Below are 22,942 nucleotides of genomic sequence, written 5' to 3'. Positions count from 1 at the left end.
GATGGATGGATGGATGGATGGATGGATGGATGGATGGATGGATAGAAGAGCTGTGTAATCTGTAATGAAGATTGTCAGCCTTTATTTTATTTATTTATTTATTTATTTATTTCAACTTAGGAGTTACATTTTTTGCTTAAGAATTTATCAATATACAATTCTCACCTGCATCTATGCAGAAATTGCTTACAAATATAACAGATCATTAAAGCTTGTTAAAACCAAATTAGCAAAGAATTACAGTTCAGTATGCATGTGATATATTCCCCTTTATTTTCACAGGGTTTTCACACAAAAATGAAATGGAAAGTGAATGGTGAGAAGGGGAAGGTCTAATAATGATACACACCACTCTTTTCAGAGATGTATTTGTAAAATATCTATAATTTTTAATAAATGTAATCAAATTCCTCCCACCTTGCTCTGTGTTGGTATATCACGCTAGATTCCCCAAAAAATACATCAAAATTTGTGTTTGTGATGTGACAACAGGAGAAAAAGTTCAAGCGGGTTAAGCAGAACCAAAGCCGCCAAGACTGTTATCTCACCACCCCTCTTCTCTCCTTACACAAATGATTGTACCTCAGTCTGTAAACTCCTGAAATTGTCAGGTGAAACCACTGCTGATCTGACCCAGGGCAGTGATGAGCCTGCACACAGACAGGAGGTGCATTGGTTAGTCCTCTAGTGTGGTCAGAACCACCTGGAGCTTACCCTGCTCAAGACAGTTGAGATGACGGTGGACATCCAGAAACACTCTTGTCACTCCCAGCCCTCACCATCCTCAACAACCCTGTGTTTACTTAAAATCCCCTCTGGCCACCTTTCTTGCAAAGTAAGTTGGACCACACACAAAGTCACAGTTCAGAAGAAGGCCCAGCAAAAAAATATATACTTCTTGGAGCAACTCAAGAAGTACAACCTCCCATGAGCTGGTGGTCATCACCATTATTCAGTCTGTCTCCTGACCACATCCACATCCATCATGGTGTGGTTTGGCTTGTCCACAAAACAGGAAAGGTCCAAACTGCAACAAACAAGAAGGTTAAAAATGATCATCAGGACTGACCTTCCCTCCATCAACTACTTGTTCAGGTCTAGGTTTAGCAAAAGGGGAGCCGAAATCCCTGTTGACTCAAAGCATCCTGGACAGAATATATATATGTAAAAACAAACAAAAAGTATTTGTGATCATGATACATATTAACCCACTTTGTTTTGGAGAATTGGCTATCTCTAAAATGTATTTTACATGTTTTCAGTGTAGTTGTCTGGGTGTGTGTGACAGTGACAGAAATTTTTAATTGTACTTTTGCTGTCGTTTAATAGAAATCCAACTAAGGACAGGGTTTGCAAATTAGTCTGAGACTAGAAAACCTTTGCACAAAATAACAGTTGCTCTGTTTTTCACATGTAATATTACTTAATGTCCTAAATTAAATAAATTTGAATTGAATTGAATTGAGAGCAAAGCGGAACCAAAGTAAAACAAAATAAGAATATAACGGGTCCTTATTCTGATTATTAATTTGATCTCAGCAAAACGATGCTGATCTCAGAAAAAACACAACTCCCACCACCTGCAGGAAAGAAACATTGTAGTGACGTAGTACATCCTAAACCCTCCCCTGGTGCTCATTGGCTGAAACTGTAGGGCCGTGCTGCGTAATCCTGTTATCTGATTGGACAGACCAGCTGTCACTCATGTACGTACGTTTACGTCACCCTTAAGGTCAAGAGGAAAGAAGCATGGCCGCTGTGCTGAGAGGTTCTCTGTGCCTAGTAGGAAGGTGTCGGAAGCATGTTGACATTGCGTGCGGTACGGAAAGTTAATTAAGACTTTGTACATTCGTCCTGGCCTTTGCTACTTTTTTGAAAAGCACAGCAGTTAAATGAAGGCTATTTGCGACACAACAGTGGTTTACCTTGACATGTTTTGGGTAAAGTTCGGGATATTTTCCGCTGGAATGATTGTATCTGCTGTTCTGTGCCCTTATTTTACAAATTAAACATCGCGTTTTTGTTCACATTTACCTATTAGACTGTTTAGGAAGGTTGGTACTAGTATTTCTTAGTTTTAAAAGCCTATGTGATAGAAGTCGTCTACATTCCATCATGTGTCCTAAACTGTTGCCAGATAATTTCTTGGAATATTTTGTTGTCGGTAGCATAATTCGTAATTCTATACATGAAGTATCAAACATGCGCGGTCTTAATTTGCATAATATGGGATTTTGTGCATCTTAATATTTACCAATTTCATAATTTTGTTACAGTTTTCACACGGTCCATGGCCTCAAAAACACAAGTGGGGTTTGTTGGTCTGGGAAATATGGGAAACCCAATGGCAAAAAATCTGCTGAAGCATGGCTATCCTGTTATTGCAACAGATGTATTCCCAGAATCTTGTAAAGAGGTGCAAGAGCTGGGTGCTCAGGTAGTGTATGCTGAATATAGACTCACATTTATATTTCTGTATATATATTTCTGTGACATGTTTTGCAACATTAAATGTTTTTACTTTTGTTGTACAGATTGTAGACAATCCTGCAGAGGTTGCCGAAAAAGCAGATCGTATTATTACTATGCTTCCCTCTAGTCCTAATGTCATTGATGTGTACACGGGACCCAATGGCATTCTCAAGTACAATTTAATTTCTCTTTAAATGTTTACACTGAAGATCATTTGGTCGTACAATGAATTAATCTCATTTATTTATTTTTTTTCTCAACAGAAAAGTAAAGAAAGGATCCCTCCTGATTGACTCCAGCACCATTGATCCGTCTGTTTCTAAAGAAATGGCTGCGGCTGCTGAGAAGTTGGGGGCAGTTTTTATGGATGCACCTGTATCAGGAGGTACATTTCAATCAGATTTTTATTTTTTTAGTTGTGTAAAAAATATTAAAGTCATTGTCCAGCTGTTTAGGAATGTTAGTACTAGTATTTCTAGTACTAGCTAGAAATACTAATACTAGTATTACACAAGCGTATTTCTAGTACTAGCTAGAAATACTAGTACTAGAAGTTGAGTCAGGCCAGGTATTTCACACAAGCGATTTGCACACAAGCTTCTTGAAATATATGAAGTGGTCTTGATCCAGAAACTGTCCAGTCTGACAAACATGTCAGTTTAATTATATTACAAATCTTTTCATATGAAATTGTTATTTTACCACAATTTCTTTTAAATAAACAGATATGTAGACATGCATAATCTGTTTTAATGGAACTGAATTTTTAGTGGTGTAATTTGTCAGGTCTCTGTTAATTGAAGGAGACCAAGACCGACAAAGTACACTGTAAAACATAGGAAGATACTAAATGAAATATGTGTTGTGAAAAAATAGACAGACACCTGTTTGGGCATAGCTACTTATTAGGTGGACCTAATTCTCCTGCAGTCTACAAATGGGCATAACAGAATTTTTTTTCTGTTATGCCCATAACAGAAATTTTTTTCTGTTATGCCCATAACAGAATTTTTTTTTGTTATGGGCATAAGAGAAAATTTATGCCCATAAATTTTAATATTTATGGGCATAAATATTAAAATTTATGCCCATAAATATTACACCTGGTATTGTTCTTCAGCCCCAGCCAGCTTCATCTTTATTTGCATAGCCTGTGTAGTTCCTCCATGTTTTTCTTTTCTTTTTTTTTTTTTTTGGAGCCGCCTCAGTGGTGATAGCTGAGTCAGGCCAGATATTTCACACAAGCGATTTGATTGGTAACATTTGTTGTTTGGTCCCTTGGATTTACGTTACTGGATGAGTAAAGGCGGTAATTTTGGAAGAATGTGTACAGCACCAACTGGATGGGGCAACCCGCAGCAAATAAATATACCAAGAGATTTTGAAGAAACTTCCCAGCCAAGGGTAAAGACATAAAATGAAGTTCTTGGAGCATCGACCACAGCACCTGCACACTCGTAGATCGCACATGTTCCCACATTTCATGCCTACATGTTGCCAACAGAGACACGCCCATCTTGGCTAGAACCAAAACAGACATAAACCTGCTAGAGCGAGACTTGTTGATGTAGAAAGCGTCAAATATCCATTATCTAGGTAGCTGCAGAGTAACTGTAAGTCACGTAACATTTGAATTTTCTTCAAACAGTCTTTGTCAGTGGTTTAAACATAATCTTATTCTTTTGTTGTGATGTTTTTTTATGTGGAATGATGCCACTTCTGCACAAAATATGTTTTTCTGATACTTTTGGGAGACTATAAAGGGAAGTAAGTTCTCAGAGAGTCTCCAAAATTATGTGATAATGTTGTGTCAAAGAACTTTGAGTGATTCACAAATTTAAAAAATGTGATGTACTTGGTGTCTTGCAAAAATGTTGGTACTCCTTTAAACATGTATATGCTGTTTTACAACCACACATTTTCATTTGTTTCACTTTGATCTTATGTGACAAACACAAAGTAGTACATTGCTAATTGAAGCTGAAGTAAAATAATGCATGGATGTTTAGCCCCCTTAAGTCTTGTACTTCAAACAAAATATAGTACAGCCACTTCAGAAGTTATCTAATGAAGACACATAGTCCACCTGTGGGTAATTCAGTCTCAGAGTAAATAGAACAATTATATTAGGGCCTCAGGTACTTTGTAGAGAACATTAGTGAAGCAACACCATCAAATCAAGGAACACTCCAATCAGGTCTGGGATAAAGTTGTATGAAAAGTTAGCTTAGGACTATATTATGAAATGACATCTTACACAGCCTTGTTCAGTCAACTATTAGACATAGAAAGGGGCAAGGCACGGCTGCACCATGTCTTGACGTCCCACCTCAACTGACAGGCATGGGTAAGGAGAACGTTAGTCACAGAAGCAGTCGAGAGCTTTGAAGAACATGTTAACAGGACAACTATTTGTTCTGCACTCTAAAAAATCTGACCTTTATCGAAGCGTGGCAAGAAGAAAGCCATTGTTGATCAAAATTGAAGAAGACGTGCAGGCAGTTTGCAGAAGCCATGTAAGGGACACAGCAACTATTTAGTTGTAAAAGTGCTGAAGGCTATTAAAGCCTTTTGAATTGCCTTGTTGCTGAAGATGTGCTAGACAAATAAAATTCCCTTACTTTGCTTTGATGTGACTGATAACAGAGGTTACGGCGAAGCCACACTGAAGCTGACAATTTGAACAGAACCAAGGAAGAACCTAAACTGCAACTGTAGTCGATTCAGCTCCTGCTGAATATATTTACATGGACTAAATCCTTGTTCACACAGAGAATGTTTAATCTTTCCAACCAATATATCTGTAAAACATTTTCAGAAACAGCAAATGATTATTTCAAAGCGACCTATTTTAGAGTAGAATGACCTTTAATTGTCCTTTGGTAGTATTTCCATTTTTTTTTTTTTGTATCTGCCACAAATTGAAAAACAAATGAAAGCACACAGTGACACTCCAGCGTTTCCCCTATCATTACCCAGGGATGTTACCCGATTGCAATTTTCTGGCCGATATCTAAAAAACCTGACTGATTTTAGCCTACACCGATTTGTTTCTATAGATATAGCAACACACTTGCAAAGTTGGCAATTGTAGTCTGACTATTGATAATTGCAGCCCTCTCTCAGCCCCTTGTTGTTATAGAAAGGATTGGTGGATAAGATCGGCTTCACATGCAAGTATCGACCGATCGCCGATCACCCAGAATTTAAGAAATTGGGGCAGATGGATCTGCTCACCCCTAACAATCTATCCGTTGCCAGTGCAGTATTCCTTTTTTTTAAAGACTGCACTGGTTGCAAACAGTTTCTTATGTTTAGAACCCAAGTAAATCAAAGGTACCAATATCTATAAAGGACATTGACATTTATATCATTATCTTGTCTGCTGTTTTGCCAAAACTGGGATGTCACACTTCTAAATATTCTTTTTTTTTTCTAAATGAGGACTGAGTTGTCCTCTACTCACTGGCTGCCCAAATTAAATGAAATATGATCATATTGTGATAAAATTTTTTGCTCTAAATTAGAAAGTATCCTATGTCCCATCCCCTTCAAAAAAATTGCAGTATCAAGAAAGGATATTAGTATCTCTGACAAGTTTGAAATGTTCTTATTGTGACAGCCTTACATGTACATGCATTTAAATCAGGGTAGACAGCACAGTAATTTTATGTCCTGACATAAATCTCTGGTTCCCATGTTCTTTGTCTTGTCAGAGTAGTCTCTTTATGTTCAATTGAGGTTGGTCTGTTTTATGGCTGGCCCCTGAAGATTAGTAAAAATTTATTTCCTTCCTTCCCATGATGGCCCACATGAATTGGCATTTTTCCTGCAAAGGTCTGTTTGTGGTGGTAGTGATTTAACCACTGGAAACTAAACTGCATGTCATACTTACATCAATCCCAAGCTTTTGGTCCTTTTTAATAAAAATGTTTGAACAACTCAGTCCGTCACTCAGCGATTAAAAGAAATACAGTGGCAGTGGTTAAAGCTCAGACATAAAAGCACATGTGGAAAGAAGAGACTGCTATAATTAACTCAACATGTGTCTTAAAGATGTTTTTTGTTTCATGTTTAGTAGGCAGCTGTCTTTTTCTGTTGTCGAACATAGCTGGAAAAATAAGTTTTGAACACGGCACCAATTTTCTAAGTAAATAAATTTCTGAAGGTGTATTTGACATAAAATTCTCAGCACATATTGGTAACAACCCATCCAGCCCACACACGCAGATGAATAAACCGAATATTCCCACAGATTATGATTTAGAAACTGGAAAAGATTGAACATATGATGAAAAAATAGGTAGAAAATGGCATTGAAAGTCCTGACCCAAGCTGAAATATCTCGGTAATCAGAAATCCTGTCACTTAGTGCAAATTAATACCATTTAATATTAGTGGGGCCATAATCTGGAAGTGGAAGGAATATCATGACACCAAAAAACTGCTCACTACCAGGTGCTCCCCACGAGATTTTAAGAGAGGGGTGAAAAGAACCATTTAAAGAGTTGAGCAAGAGACAAGTATCATTTGTGGAGAGCTCTAGAAATAGCTGAAATTAGTAGGTACAATAGTTTCAAAGGAAAAATAAGCAATGCACTCAACCACCATGGCCTGTATGCACGCTCACCACAGACTTCACTGTTGAAGAAAAAGTATGTTGAAATGTGTGTAAAGTTTGCTGAACAACATTTAGACAAGCCTGTGAAATACTGGGAGGGCAGTCTGGTCAGATAAGAGAAACAAACTCTTTGGATATTAAAATACACACACCATGTATGTTTGGAGGTCAAAATGCACTGCAAACTATCCCAAAAACAACCTGCCAACAGTAAAGTTTGGAAGTGGCATTATTATATTATTATAGTATGGGGCTGCTTTTTGACGCACTACACTGGGAGAGAGTTCATATAATTGAAGTGGTACGACTTATTTGCATTTATGGACTCAACGGGTTGTTGCTGGCGATGATTTCATGTTTGCACCTTAGGAATATTTCCCTAAGGTGGGGAGATTGAGAGGTATTGATCATGTGTTAAATACTTCTCCTACCCTCTGTGCCTACTTTACAACATGTAGTTGCTATAAAATGACAGAGACTGAAGATGGAAAAAGGGATCATATTATTCATTTTGTTCTGCCAAATTTGTACATTCATATATGTTTGGGAGACAGTCGTGTTGAATGTACTTTCTTGAAGAATCTAATGACTAATTAAATTGACTAAATTACCTATTTAACAAGACCACCAAACAGGTTAGCAGTTTTCCATGACTCCATTGTAGCTTCTCTACCAGACGTCTAACATTTAATATTTTATGTAGGAATATCTCTAATGTTCACAGTGTAAATATTTTACCCTTAGACTTTAAATGAAGGTAGCTGTTTCTTCAGAAAAGAAGAAAAAAATCTGAAATACTTGCATCCATGTCAGACCCTTTCTTTGAGGTTAGTCAATTTTGCAGTAGGACTCTACAACTATAATAAAGATTTATATGCATATTTGCCCATGATTTGCCCTTGTTTCTGTCTTGATCTGCTGTGTGCTGCAGCAGGAGTTGTAACGTCTGCAAATCATACATTGATAGTCCCATCAATCACAAGGTTGTACATCTTATTGATAAAACGGCACATTAAACCTTTTCCAGGAGAACTGGTGCAACCCCTTGCCATTTGAGTGCATTTTGGACATGCTGTTACTACTTTGTCTTTTTCCCCCTGTACAACTGATTCCTTTAAGGAAAATAAGATGAATTTGACCAAAAGACAGATTGTGTAATTGTGTTTTTTGTTTATTTTTTATTTTTTTCAGGCGCTTTTGAGCTCAGAAACACAATCTATGCTACTTTTCTTTTAAGGCTAAGTCTTTCTGGAATTTAAATCAGTTATGTTGCCATAATTTATTTATTCCCCCCCCATTACCAATTGGAGTGAATCAAGATTGTTTTCTCATGACTCATTGACTATTTGGAAACTAAACTTACTGATTTAATTGTCTTTTATTTTCCAGATTCATTCTGTGGAACTATTGCATCAGAAATCTGATTTATTCTAGTTTCTCTTGTATTAGAAACATTTTTAGTGTGCTTTTCATACCTGCTAGACTTGACAGTGTGAAATGTTCCAACTCTCTTCATTTATTGTTCTGTTACTGACTAGACTCCTTCATTTGGATATATCTTGATTCATTTGTAGAATCTGATGTTTTTTTGTTAAATGTAGATGTTGAGGATAAACTCTGAAGCTGGTGTTGATCCTCCTTCTTTTATATGCGTTGCCTTCTGCAACACTTAGCTCATTGTTTCTGTCCATTAATGCAAAATGCTTCGAGCAGTTTTTGTCTGAGGATTAGGGAAGGGGAAACTTTTAACACTCACCTTGGCACTTCTCCACTGGCTTCCTGTAAACTTAAGGATTAATTATAAGACTTTGCTGGCTAACTCTTTGGCACCCATATGTTTTGCACCTGGTTATTGTATAGTGTCAAGATTTTAACCCTGTACGAACCTGAGCCAGAACCAGCTGTTCCTACATTTAAATGAAAAGCAGCGTGAGAACAGACAGTCAAATTTTCTTTTCCTGCATCAGTTTTTTTCAGGTCTTCCACAGACTGCACAACTGCTTAAAAAATGGTTTGAGTCACTGAGTCAAACCATTTATCTAGTGTGTGTGTGTGTGTGTGTGCGTGCGTGCGTGCGTGCGTGTGTGTGTGTGTGTGTGTTATTGGTAATGACTACATCTAAACAATTGAGATTGAATTTGGATGACAACCTTTAACTTCAATTCATGCATATATGTGCATCTGTGCTTACAAATGTTACAAAAATGTTTTTCAATTACTGTCATACTTAGACTTATTGGCAACATGTGGTTATTATTTTACTGGCATTATAAATGTAAAAGTATTTTTGTTTTTAAAATAAAAGCAATACTAAAAGTAAAGTAAAATAGTGTTAATTTTGCTGAAGATTTTGTTGCAAGATTTTCTTACCAGCTATTTATTTTTTGTTAGTTTTGTTTTTTAATAGAGGGTTATTTTATTCTGAAAAATCCACTGTCAGGAAGAGACGGTTTTTTTCTTATTCTTTTTAGATTAAGACATTTTTGCACAGTTTGTTTTTCTATGTTTTCTGTAGTGTATATTTAATTTTTTTTCTCTAGCACATTACAAAATTGTTGGATATGACTCTATGACTGGCTAATAGATAAAATTACATCAAATTAATCCGAATGATTAAAAGCATTAAGAAAGAGAGAGAAAATATGGTCTGTGAATTAGTTTGATCCACTTTGGGGTTTTTTTTTTTTAATGAAATGTAAACTTCATATAAACTACATAAACATGCAACATATGAGACTCGGAACTGTTCCTTTAAAACTTTTATTAGCAATTTAAGTTTTACCTAGTTGATGCTGTGTGCTCCTTTTTTGATTCAGTGTTAATTTTGGCTAATGAAACCTGGCTTTATCGTCATAGCAACGTGTGCAAACATGCTTTATTTTTCTTCTCTAGGTGTGGGCGCTGCCAGTTCAGGTAAACTGACTTTCATGGTCGGAGGAGCGGAGGAGGAATTTACTGCAGCCAAAGAGCTTCTCAGCTGCATGGGAGCTAATGTGGTTTACTGCGGTCAAGTTGGAACGGGACAGGTGTGATTACCTTCCTAGTGTTGGTCCAGTTTCATGGAGTTTCCCTGTTCATAAAACAACCTTTTAGTAAGATAAATATATATCGTATGTGTGTGATAGTCAGTTGTTGACCAAGGACATTTTCTCACAAACGCCAATAATCTTGAGTATTTTGGTTTTTAAATGCTTTTATGTGCTCATATGATTACAGGCTGCAAAAATTTGTAACAACATGCTTTTAGCCATAGGAATGATTGGAACCTCAGAGACAATGAACTTGGGAATCAGGTAGATAATAATAATAATAATAATAAACATTATTATTGGATAATTAAGTATGTTCATAAGTAGCTAAAATATAATCCCTGCAGCACATTCTCTTCACCCACAGACTTGGACTAGATCCAAAACTTTTGGCCAAAATATTAAACATGAGTTCAGGCCGCTGCTGGTCCAGTGACACCTACAACCCAGTGCCAGGAGTCATGGAGGGAGTCCCATCTGGAAACAACTACCAGGGAGGTTTTGGCACACAGCTGATGGCTAAGGTCAGTTTATTCACCACGCATTCACAAATAGGGGGGATGGGGCTGTTTTTATGGTCATTTTGGTAAACTAGATGCTGGGTTTGAGCTGTGGGGTCATATATGTTAAATTTAAATAACTGTTTTTTTTTGTTGCATTCTCACAACTTTCTGCAACAAGCAGCCAGACATGGTCTTTTTAAGTCAGAAATTGAATGAAAACTGATCTGATGAGATGTAATTATGTAACGACTCCTGTATTTTTATATTTTGAATCTTTCCACAATTCTACACACAGCTTATTTTGAGCTATTGTTTGATTAGAAACTTTTACCTAGTATCAAATTTATAATTCAGCCCTGCTGTGTTAAAACGACTTGACTGAATCAGTGCATGTTTCACCACAAAGTTACCAAAATAATCCAGACGGGGTTATTTGTAATATATCTGTATAGTACTTTTTTTTTTCTTTTTTTTTTATAGTGTAGACGTTTCTTTTCCATTAAAGTAAACATTTATTTGATGCATAGTCGATTTTTCATTTTAATATGTCTACTCTAATTTTATGAAAAGTCTATTAAGAATTAAATTTAATTTACTCTGGAAAAACACTTGAAGCCATCCAGTAAACTAGTTGAGCTACTTTCAGACAGAGCACGCTGTGGCGTGTGTGTTACGGCTTGTGGTTTTGTTTTCTGAATGAAATTTTAAGTCCTGTTGGTTTTTCTAATGTATGTTTGATTTACATTCTCTCCTTCTCCCCTTCTTTCTTTCCTTCCTTCTTAGGACTTGGGTCTGGCACAGAACACAGCCACCAACACGAGGACTCCTGCCCCGCTCGGCTCCTTGGCCCACCAGATCTACCGTATGATGTGTGCGCGCGGTTATGCCAATAAAGACTTCTCCTCCGTGTTCCAGTTCCTGCGTGAAGAGGAGGGCCAGTAACATCCGCTTCCACCACCCCGTCCACGACGTTGCCACGTGCCTCGCCCTGCACAGGACTAACATAGCGTGTAGTTACGGTGTATTGTGACACAGAGACTTTATTTCGGCAGAAAGTTAGGAAATGCGTGAAGCCCTAGATAACTACAGCACAGTCTGACGGGTCACTTGAGCACTTCTGTAATGTTGGAAGTTAAACTTCAGCTGTGATTAAGCTTTTATATATATATATAAGACACTCCTTTCTGTTTAAATCCCATGTCAATTGTCACTTACATGCAGAGGGAAAATCCCTGAAAGTTTGATTATATTACTATGTGAAGGCTGAATAACTGCAATATGGTTTTAGTCTCTACATATTTATCATGTTTTTATTTCTTTACAATGGTTTTTCTGTTCACACTAGGATTTTCTGTTGACTTTGGAGTTGTTGCTTTTAAATGTACTGTGCTGTTGGAGAATAAACACAAAGTACTCATTGTCTTGAGCTTCCTACCAAATAATTTAGCCCATGCCTTCTTCTATTGGTGTTTTTCTTTGAAGGTGAACATGACGGAAATAAGTAAAAGGTATTATTATTGTAATTATTTCCGCAACTAAAATGATCTTTGAAGAATGCTGATATTGTTACTACCAAATTTAAATGCTATTACTTTATTGCCAAAAATAACTTCATTATTTATTAGAATGAGTTGAGCCTTTAGCTTGTCTGAAAAGCGTGCAGTTTTGCAGCGAGAGGATATCTCACGCCACTGGAGACATCCTCACTCTCTGCCACGTTTGTCCACAAACTTGAGTTTCATCTGAAACCTTTTGGACAGTTTTTTGAAAATTGCATGTAATTTACATGTTGCCTCCCACTGAAATCAGACACAGCATAGCATGCACACACACGCATGTGTTGGCCAGAGAAGAACTGCAGCATGTTTCTGATCTGCTTTACCAATAACTGCTGAGAGGCCAAGGTGCCAAGGGTCATGCGATCACAAGACAGAGCCATAAAAAGTCCATTAAGCACTGTAGGCTAAGAGCTGTGCTGTCATCTGCTTAAACAGAGAAGTACTTTGGTCTCGAGCCTGCAGCAGATTGTGACACACGGATCATCTGTTGCCGCCGTGGCACGTCAAGCCAAAACAACTTCCCTTTATAACAACCTTGTGCACTCAGTGGTATGTGTGAGGTTTCAGATTTGCTGTGATATTTGGGACTTTTGCCATATGTATGAGATTATGCTCACAGACTGATGAGATTTAGGGAAATGAACGTGAACGCAGCTAATTTCTCCCCCTGGTTTCTGTGCAGCTCCCTGCCATGTGTTAACTTGCTGCAGGGAAAATGCTTAAATTGGCTTCATACACTGGGCTGTCCAATTCTCGCTCAAAAGACTTAAAAAAAAAACAACAAAAACTAATGTATTAAAAACATTGTGGAAATAGTAGAGAATATCAATGGCTTTTTTTTTTTTTGCAACTTGGTCAAAGACAAACTAGGTCAAAATACGCTGTGTTTTTTTTAATGTGACTATTATAGATATCCCAGTGTTGTAGGAACCCCTTAGAATTTGTTTTGGGAGCACCGTTGTGGTTTACACCATACATATGTCTAAATAAAAAAAAAAAAAGCAGCATTGAATAAATTGCAGGCACACACACACTGTTATTTCTCTGACTTTGTCTGAGTTTAATGCGGATTGTAAGGTTTTCTGCCCAAAGCAGCGAGTTCCTGGAGGCGAATCAGTGTATTAAAACAAAAACCTCTTTGCATCTTGAAGACATTTTCTGTTACTTATTAACAAATCCAGTAATAAGAGGCGTGCTGGTGTGGCGTGCTCACTGTAATTAAATATAGCTGTATGTGTTACTTACCAGATGACACCACCTGATTACCTGATGCGAGATTAAAGGACTTTTTAGGTGTGTGTGTGTGTGTGTGTGTGTGTGTGTGTGTGTGTGTGTGTGTGTGTGTGTGTGTGTGTGTGTGTGTGTGTGTGTGTGTGTGTGTGTGTGTGTGTGTGTGTGTATGTGTGTGTGCGTGTGTGTGTTTTAAGGAGTCACTGCTTTCTTGTCAGACTTCATCGCAGAAAATTGTGCTATGTCGATAATTAAGAGAATAAATACAAGTAATTAAAAAATAAAATAAAATACAACTTTGACATACTCTGTAAGCTGTAGTGCATTTGTCTGGAATAAAACTAAAAAAAACTAAAAAGAACATGTCTTGAGTGATGAAACCTGGAATTAATTATTTTACAGTGATTAAAGCCATTTTGATTATATCAAAAATATTTCAGCTTGTTTGTGACATGATATTTTGTTTTTTTGTTTTTCCAGAATAATGTTTGTGACGGGCGGGGTGGGGGTTGGAGTGTGTGTTTGGACAGGCTCGTCCAGGAAGCCATTCATTCAAGAACCGCCTCTGGAGTCCAGACTGCAACGTTTTTCACTGTGGAGTTGGAAAACGGGGGCAATTTCTACTTCTTCATTAATCAATTTGTAGCTGCACTGTGGGGGAAATGTGGCTCTATAGCGCAGGCAAAACGCAGCACACAATGTTGAACTAGCAACCTTAAGACATATCCACGCTAAGATTACAGATTACATTTAAAATCATAATCAAGTATGAATTTCAAGTTTAAACGCATTTTGCACTAATTAAATTTCTATTCAAAAAGTTTTAAAAACAGATGTTAAAGTAGACGAATTCCTGACGAGCGTAACAACAAATTTAGAGTTTTGCTATTCTCTGTGAAGAGCCAAGCTCCTTTGAGATCCCCTCATGGACTTCTAGCTCAAATCAACACTTTTTTCACGTGTTTTGTGCCATCTGCAGTTTTGAAGTCCCAAAACGCGCCGGTTAGGTTGTAAATGTACACCCTGAATTTAGCCTTTCTCACGAAACTAGACTGATTGTTAAAAGCTCCATTAAATATATATATATATTTTTTTTTTCCCCCAGTATCATCTATTTATATTTTTATTAATAATCATACGGGTCTTTACGTGCAGACAAATCCACACGTTTTCATTTTAACTTTTCGGTTTGCATGGGTATACATAACAGCTTCTAAAATAAATAAATAAGTAACTGGTGAAATTGGGACTAAAATTAAGTGGGTCAATTCAGAAATTCAGAGCCAGCCCAAGGCACTTGAGAACTAAGCTGCAGCTTATTAACCTAATCAAAAATATGACTCCAAAGTGTTTAACACAGAATGTCTTAAAAAGTTTCATTTGTACTTATACTGACCTTAGATTAGTCTGCTTTTGAGCTGGTTTCGAATGTTTATAAATAGTCTATTTAAAATAGTTTTTAAAATAGTGTTTAAAAACTATTTAAATATCCATAAATGTTGAATACTTTTAAATCCAACATATTCGTTGGTTTTAAACAGAAGTCACAATCATACGGAGAAAACTATTTACGGGAGATTTATATAAACATTCGCAATTTTTTCCACGCCAATTTAATACTGTCTGCTTGTTGTGTCTCCGTCGAAGTCACGTTTTACGTTCACGGTTACTAATGATTAAAAAGCTGCAGTTTTCGGTGATTGTTCGAACGCACAATCAATTAAATACCAAATCAGATAGGTCAGAAACTAGAGATTTGGTCGATTTAAATTTATGTGGCTAAAAAAAATGAAACCAGGGGTGTTAAAATATTAATTTTAATATTATTTATCTTCTTGGGATCCCGTCCAGCGGGCCAGATGCAGATCAATTCATGTTCCTTCCTTTTTTTTATATGTACCGTTTTCGTTCAGAACCCCCCAAACATTTTATGCATGCAAAAACTACATTTTAAAACTGTGAATTAATTATTGTATTTTTTTTTATCAGTTTAAGTGGCAGCTCAAATAACAGTTTCTAGTAGCTGTTTCGTTCATTTTTAACTGAACGATTTTCTTTTTCATCAACTTGTCTCTGATCATTTCTGTGGACCCAGCACTATTCCTCGACTGCTCTTCAAGCTTAGATAAAAAAAAAGAAAATAAAAGTGCGACTCCCCCCCCTCCCCTCAAAAATGCGGCGTTTAGGTTGTTAAATAAAAAGAAGCAGGTTTAGGGTCATTATCGCAGTGCAATCAAAATCAGACACAAACCGATAAAGAAAAGAGTATTTAAAAAGTTTTAAGCCTCTTTCGCCCCCCCATTCCCTGAAATGTGGGCTACGCCTTCCGGCCTACAAGCTATGAACTTGAGCCATAAAGATTTACAGCCTCAAAAGGTGGGAAAACTCCATTAAAATAAAAATGGGTGCTCACATTTATTTGGTTCTGCATTCCCCTGCTTGTGTGCTCTCGGGAGAAAATGAACTTTGAAGCGACAGCTTTTAAGCCATCTCCGTCAGATCTTTGCTTCACGTCTTCCACCCCCCCCCCCCCCGATTATTTTAACTTTGCAGATTCACCCCCAAATTAAAAAAAAAAAAGACAGGAGTCACTGGCATTATTTTTAGTGTCGGTCTGAGTCACTTTATTTTCACTTGTGCGTTTTCACCACTCACTCCTAAATCTGTGTTGGAAAAAAAAAAAAAGAAGAAAAAAGAATAGGGGTTGCATTAAAAGGAGCCTGATCTGTTGCTCTAATCTCCTCCTCTGTCCTTCCTGACTGGACTGCAACTTTCAACTTGACCTTGGCCTCCGGTCGCGTCTCTGACTTGCAGAGGGGAGGAGGAGGAGGAAGAGGAGGAGAAGGGCGACCATTTGTGTAATGTTTACGTTCATCTTGCATACTCGCTTCCTAATCCCAGAGCCACAATAGCGGATGGTATTATTATATTTAAAGAAGGATTTTATTGACGTATAAAATCTCCCAGGCTCTGGACCACCCCCCTATCTGAATAATGTAATTAAAGAAACCCAAAAATTCGCCAGAGGAGCTGTAACCAGTGGAGACTGTAAGATCCCACACAGGAAAAACGCCTCTGGGCATATTTAGAACACTGTACCCATATAACTGAGAAACAGTACATCGTATAAACAGCTCTCTGGAGTTTTTTTTTTTTTTGTTTATTTGTTTAGCTATTTAGTGGATATCGAGCATTTTATTATTATTATTATTATTATTATTATTATTATTATTATTATTATTATTATTATTATTATTATTATTATTATTATTATTATTATTATGAGATTTTCCAGCAAACGCTGTCATGTTATATCTATTTTTGTCAGATGACAGTTTGCTTGTATGATTAAATCTGGGGCAAAATGTCCATGACCCTTTTGAAGAATACACAAAAAAGAATATGAGCGAAATTTTGGTGCAAAATTTTGACCATAATAAAGAGGATAAGTTAAATGGGAAACTTATATTTTACTTTTTTTAAGTGTTCTCGCTTTCCATATATTTTCAGGAAGTGTAGGTTTTGTTTTGGGTGTGTGTGTTTGTGGAACAAAGATAACAAAGCCATACCAGCAAAGTAAATATTTGCATTTAAAAAGCTGTTTAAATTATTTATATATGTTTAAAAAAACGACAAAAACAAACTCGCATTTTTTTTTTTTTCTGTTTAGATTCTGTGAAACAGAGTGGCTGTATATCTATTTAAAGCTGCGTTCAACCTATCACTGCTGCACCCAAACAAATTTTACACTCCCTTCTGTGAAAGTTGTCTGCAAACTAAAATTGCTTGTTTGGTGGTCAAACTGGAAACGTGCCGAGAGCATCGCACTATTTTATTTGTTTTTTTTTTTTTTTGCTCCAAAAATGTATTTAAACCGTCAATTTTGATTTAAGGCACGAACAAATGGTCGATAGCGCCAAACACAATTAAACCCATGACATCACATCTAGATGGTTCGCTCCTTAAAATAAGAAGATGCCAAACTGCTCATATCAGTGCGCACCGACGCCACCGAGCACCACACATCTGTGCGCAACACCAAAACATGGAAAGAGTTTGATTTAACACTTCATTTTTATTGTAAGCATATATTAAAAAAAAAAAAAAAGCTATCTTAAAAATTCACTCTGAACCTAATATATACAATGATGTTCAACGAAACCAAAATCAATTAAACACATGGCATATTTGGTGTTTGAAATAAGGAGATACCAAGTGTATAATTGCGCACCAACAACGAGAAAATAAAAAAAAAGAAAAAGAAAAACATAATTTTCGGTCTTGGCACACAAATGATAAACTGAATCTCCGTCAATAATAATTTATGTGATGAAATAGCAAACAAATAAAAACGTGTCGATCGGCATGAGATTTCAAAATCAATTTCAGATCCGAAAAAAAAAACCCCAAAAGAAACAAAGCATAGTGTCTTGGCATACAGATCGAAGAAGTCAGTGTCTTTGCAAACACAGAGCCCTATCGGTATTATCAGATGTCGAGACGTTTATCATCTCCTTTGCATATCACGTGTTTGGCCTTGGCCAATAACCTCCCGATCTCAGAGCACTCTGGTGTGCTGGTATCGTTACTCAGCCCTGGGTCCCTGTCTCGGCTCAGTCGAGGGGATTTATGAAAAAGAGCTGCTCCTCTCCTCCCATGTAGGACATGCTATGACCGCCTCGTTACTCCTCGGCTCGCCCTGGATCGACCCGGTCATGTTCCTTTACGACGGCGGCTCACAAGAGGAGAGAAGCAAGAACATGGAAGGCTTCACAGGTGGGAACTTCGCAGCAAACCAGTGCAGGAATCTGTTGGCGCATCCAACCTCACTGGCTCCCAGCACCACCTACGCTGCAAGCGATGTGCCAGTCTCTGGGGTGGGGGAGCCTGGCAAGCAGTGCAGCCCCTGCTCTGCCACTCAGAGCTCGCCCAACGCTTCTCTGCCCTACGGATACTTTGGCAGCGGGTACTACCCGTGCAGGGTGTCACACGGCGGCGTCAAGGCGTGCGCGCAGCCCTCCGGTTATGGAGAGAAATACGCGGACTCTTCAGTCTCTGGTGAGGCGAAGGAGTTTGCCTTCTACCAGGGATATTCCTCCAGCCCCTACCAGGCCAGCTACCTGGATGTGCCGGTGGTACCTGCGCTGAGTGCGCCACCCGAGCCAAGAGAGTCTCTGCTGCCCATGGAGCCCTATCAGCCCTGGGCCATCACGAATGGGTGGAGTGGTCAGGTTTACTGCACCAAGGAGCAATCGCAGGCAAACTCTCTGTGGAAATCATCATTACAAGGTATATTAATAGGTAAAGATTCAGTTCAAATAAATTGCATGGGTTAATGCAAAAATCTTATTTTTGAGCAAAAAAAAAAAAAAAGTTGTACATTTAATTCTGCAGTCGTTTGTTTTCTGGAGTATAATGCTGCATTTCTTTTTCACCCACAGACTCCTTATCTGGTGGTATGGACAGCTCGGTCCGTCGTGGGAGAAAGAAACGCGTGCCATACACAAAGGTGCAACTCAAAGAATTGGAGAGGGAGTACGCCACCAACAAATTCATCACCAAGGACAAAAGGAGACGGATATCCGCGCAGACGAACCTGACAGAGAGACAAGTGACGATCTGGTTCCAGAACAGGCGCGTAAAGGAGAAAAAAGTTGTCAATAAGTTCAAGAGCTCTAGTTAGCTCTGGAGACATTCCCGAGACGTGGAAGGCGGACATGGGTGCGCTTTCAACAGTGGAAGAAAAAAAGAAAAGAAAAAAGAAAAAGATAGAAAACTGTGCTATAATTTATTCCATTTATGAACTGTTACACACTGTCGCCGGAACGGCTCTGGTTTGAACTATAACGTTTCCTTCCTCGTTTTAATTGGAACCAGTCCGTGGGGCCTGTTGGCAGAAGGTCGGAAGAGATCTAGAGTTTGAAGCGATTTTGCGGGACGTTTCAGTAGTCACCATCCTGACGAGCATTGTGACAACTATTCTGCGTTGACATGGGTGAACCACCAGCAAATTGTGCTCATTTTCCTTTTAATAAGAAAATATACGGCTGAAGCGCACGAATAATAATAATAATAAATAAAACAAAAACAAAAAAACAAACAAAAAAAACTTTTGGTTTCAGACTGTGGTAAAGAGTAACAAAAGCAGGTTATTATCATGAAATTACTAGAACACATTTGTAGTATTTGTATCCGAATATTTAGCTCCATCCCCAATTTGAGAAATGAATTTTTCTATAAAATCAGCTTTCATCACGTCTTTCATTCTCAGCGGGTTACCTATGAAACTTTACCAAGCGTTTCATTAGGATTTCCAATGTTTCAATCAAAGGCGCCTTCGGAACCTTTTCAGAGGGGTGGCCAGATGGTCTCCGCTGATAGTCTTGGCGTGGGACACTGAAACCAAAAGCTTCAACAGAATTTTATTTTTATTGTGCAATCGTTAGAAATACGGGGGAGGGAGAGGGGAATAATCAAAGATGGCACACCATGAAACACCAGAACGGACATACAAATAAATTATTTATAAAAAAAATAAATAAAACAAATTAAAATATGTTTTGCTTTTTCTCTCTTGTGCGGAATTCATTTTAAAAAGATGAGGGGGTTACCCGCAAACATGTAACGAAGGCCTCTGGCACCTTTGCCCCGACCCCTTGGTGGCGCCACTGATTTTAAGAGTTTGTCAGTTTGTCTGAAAAAGGCATGTACTTGCCTTTTTTCCCTATTGCTCCCGCATTTACATTTTGTCCTCCTGCTTACTTTTCAAGAAGAAGAAAAAAACTCAACATAACTGGATGAACTACACCAAAACATGTGTAAATATTTTATGTACAGCCGAGTGCGTTTCCAGTTTCTTATTCATAAACCAACGTTTTCTGGCAATATATGTTTGACAGACTCTATAAGTGCACTGCTGTCACTGGGGTTTCATTTATCTTTCTGTTTCATGAGAAAATTCGAATAAAGTGATTGACTGCGGTTTCAAATGAAAATATGATTTATATTGCCTGGTATGACGATGGAAGTGTTAACAGGCCAACAGTTTGATTCAGGTCCCAGTATTTATCTCAGAGACTCTGTGTCGCCATCTAGCGGCGAATCTTTGTCAGCGCAGTTTTCCTGTCTGGGCTGCGGTTCTAGAATCTGTAGCTGTTTTTGTTGGGCGCTCCTCAATTTGCCAGTTCTTACTCTACTTAAGGTCTTTCCTATAATGGGGAGGTTTTGTAAGTTGGTTTACTGCATTGAAATGTAGTTACATGACCTCAATAAATAATATATATCAGCAATAAGTTGCTGGGATTTATTTCGGTTTGACCAATGTAACACTTAAGAGTCGACCATTTTACACGGCTCTTACAACGTAACCAAACATCAAAGGTACGAGTATACAAACGGCGAAATTACATTGCAACACCTGAACTACAGTAACATTGAATAAATTATAATACTATTGGAAAGTTCATTTATTTCACTGACTCGATTTACTAAGTAGAACACATTACAACAATTACACACAGACTGGTGATGACTATAGTCATGATTTTCTTCTTACAGTTAATAAAACACAACATTTAATATTAGAAGATTACATTAGACTGATACAAAATATTGTTATTCATAAATGTGGGCTTTATGGAAAGCATGCTAGAGTTCTGCTTGAGGGTTGTTATTTTCAAAATGTAGGCTACTTGCAATCTGACAAACTGACAAATCGGAACGTATTAAAAAAAAATCACAAATGCATTCATATATCCTATAATTGAGATTTTTTATTTTTTATTTTTTAGCACTATGATTCATCAAACTATAACCACCCACGAGTGACACACGAAGGTTTGGAACATGGGTGTGAAACGATTGTTTTACAAGCTACATAATGGAAGCAGAAAGAAAATGGCAACATGCAAGCATGAACTCTAAATAAAATCTGTATTAGTAAAGAGAGGAATTGATTGAGTCACTCATGTTATTTTTGGAGATTAGATTTCCTTTTTTTCTTCAGTGACAACAGTATTATATCCTCCTGACTACCAGTAGTTCATTTTTGTCCTCAGTAGAGGACATTTCTAAACTTGAATATCTCCCAACCCCCTGCATTCTACTGAATTAATTCCTTTTGGTATCTGAAGAGGACATTTAGGGCTTTTCAATGATACCACATGTGAAGCGGTGGGACTTTTGTACGTATCTTTTTCTAATTCATAAAAATGGCATTTATTTAACACATTTTATGGGAAGAGACAAAGTAAGTGCATAAAACATTTTATTACCTTACAAAGACTGTGGGATTTAAAAAAAAAAAATGGTGATTGGACAATATTTTTTTTCCTGGTAGTCAGGAGGATAAGATTTATTTTATTCTGATGCTTAACCAACTGTATGTGTATTCTAACATATCTTTAAGCTAAGAAAACCTCCATTGAGAAATAAAAGGAACAAAACTCTGTTACAACCATTCATTCTTCCGGTATAGTGAAAATAAAAGAAATCTTAGATAAAATATGGATCATCTCAGTTTATATAATAACATACTTAATAAGGGCACATTGTCGTTCATCTAAACTCAGAAGACAGTGATATGGATGGCTTTTATCAAAGTTTGGTGCTCAATTATAAATACACTGGTAGGGTGTTTTATATTCTTCCTTCTTATCAGAAAACCTCTACATAAATATTACATCCTAACTGCTTTCACTTAAATCTTGATGTGACAATGTTCCTCTTTGACCTTGCTGCTACGTTATTGTTTTGTGTCATTGCTCCCCCTACTGGTAAGTCAGGTAATTGCATCTCCTACCCAAACATGTAGGCCTTAACTCTCCAAGCACTGGACGCCCATGAACATGCTTTTATGGCCATTTCAGGTGGGTCAGTAGCTCTCTTTATGTAGCCCAGAAAAAAACATTCTGAAAAGCTGACTTTTTTAAGCTACACACATTGTTCAAATTAGGCCTAAATACAGATGTCGAAAGCGAGACTTGAGCAGCCCATTTGACCACCTCCTTAACTATGTTTAATGATCGGTAAAGGCCTTTAACTTTAATAGTAACTTCATCTTTTCTATGTCTGTCCAACCAATTGAGCCTTAAAACCAGAAGTAATCATTATTAGGATGCAGCAGCAGCAGAAACATGTCTAAAGATAAGAACCAGTAAAATGCGTCAATGTAACTATGAATTTATTTATTTATTTTTTTTGTTATTTCTTCCTATAGGAGAAACACTACACATTTTTATACCATTCATTAAGTAACACATTTGTTAATGTTTTTGCGTTTTCTTGTTGGTGATTCCGAGAGGACCTAAAGGCTGATCTCTTCAAATAAAATGAAGTGTACTGAAAAATTAGTCACACTGTTTAGAGAAAAGTGCGGTTTATTTATTTTTTTACTTACAGAGTGCTCGGAATAAGTCACATCTTCAGTATTTTTCAGTTCGTTTCCCTGCGTTTGTCTTCTTTATAACACCTCCCATTCAGCTTTTGTTTTCCTTCACTAGTTTCTATAAAATTATACAACCAATTAGT

At 37.4% G+C, this 22,942-nt stretch overlaps 2 protein-coding genes across 2 annotated transcripts; both read left to right on the top strand.

Moving 5' to 3' along the window:
* The first annotated feature begins 1,686 nt into the window (after positions 1-1,686).
* On the top strand, positions 1,687-12,045 carry hibadhb (3-hydroxyisobutyrate dehydrogenase b). Its single transcript, XM_008432497.3, has 8 exons — positions 1,687-1,819; positions 2,277-2,437; positions 2,535-2,644; positions 2,736-2,857; positions 9,986-10,119; positions 10,310-10,386; positions 10,490-10,646; positions 11,409-12,045. The coding sequence occupies exons 1-8, from the start codon at positions 1,750-1,752 to the stop codon at positions 11,565-11,567; spliced, it is 990 nt and encodes a 329-aa protein (XP_008430719.1). The 5' UTR covers positions 1,687-1,749; the 3' UTR covers positions 11,568-12,045.
* A 123-nt stretch (positions 12,046-12,168) lies between these two features.
* Positions 12,169-20,783, top strand: hoxa13b (homeobox A13b). Its single transcript, XM_008432498.3, has 2 exons — positions 12,169-18,703; positions 18,856-20,783. Exons 1-2 carry the CDS (start codon positions 18,085-18,087, stop codon positions 19,095-19,097), a joined length of 861 nt encoding a protein of 286 aa, XP_008430720.1. The 5' UTR covers positions 12,169-18,084; the 3' UTR covers positions 19,098-20,783.
* The last annotated feature ends 2,159 nt before the right edge of the window (positions 20,784-22,942 follow it).

The sequence above is a fragment of the Poecilia reticulata genome, chromosome 16, assembly GCF_904066995.2.
Source record: "Poecilia reticulata chromosome 16, P_reticulata-male-v2, whole genome shotgun sequence".
Lineage (NCBI taxonomy): Eukaryota > Metazoa > Chordata > Actinopteri > Cyprinodontiformes > Poeciliidae > Poecilia > Poecilia reticulata.
The sequence above is the reverse complement of the archived record's forward strand: the minus strand, read 5'-3'. Positions and strand labels throughout refer to the sequence as shown.

Bases quoted from the DNA above. Each gene is read 5' to 3' on its own strand.
- hibadhb (XM_008432497.3), top strand. From the start codon at position 1,750: ATGGCCGCTGTGCTGAGAGGTTCTCTGTGCCTAGTAGGAAGGTGTCGG. The intron at 2,858-9,985 runs GTACATTTCAAT...TTTCTTCTCTAG, and splicing joins GGATGCACCTGTATCAGGAG to GTGTGGGCGCTGCCAGTTCA. The intron at 10,120-10,309 runs GTGTGATTACCT...ATATGATTACAG, and splicing joins GTCAAGTTGGAACGGGACAG to GCTGCAAAAATTTGTAACAA.
- hoxa13b (XM_008432498.3), top strand. From the start codon at position 18,085: ATGACCGCCTCGTTACTCCTCGGCTCGCCCTGGATCGACCCGGTCATG. The intron at 18,704-18,855 runs GTATATTAATAG...TTTCACCCACAG, and splicing joins GTGGAAATCATCATTACAAG to ACTCCTTATCTGGTGGTATG.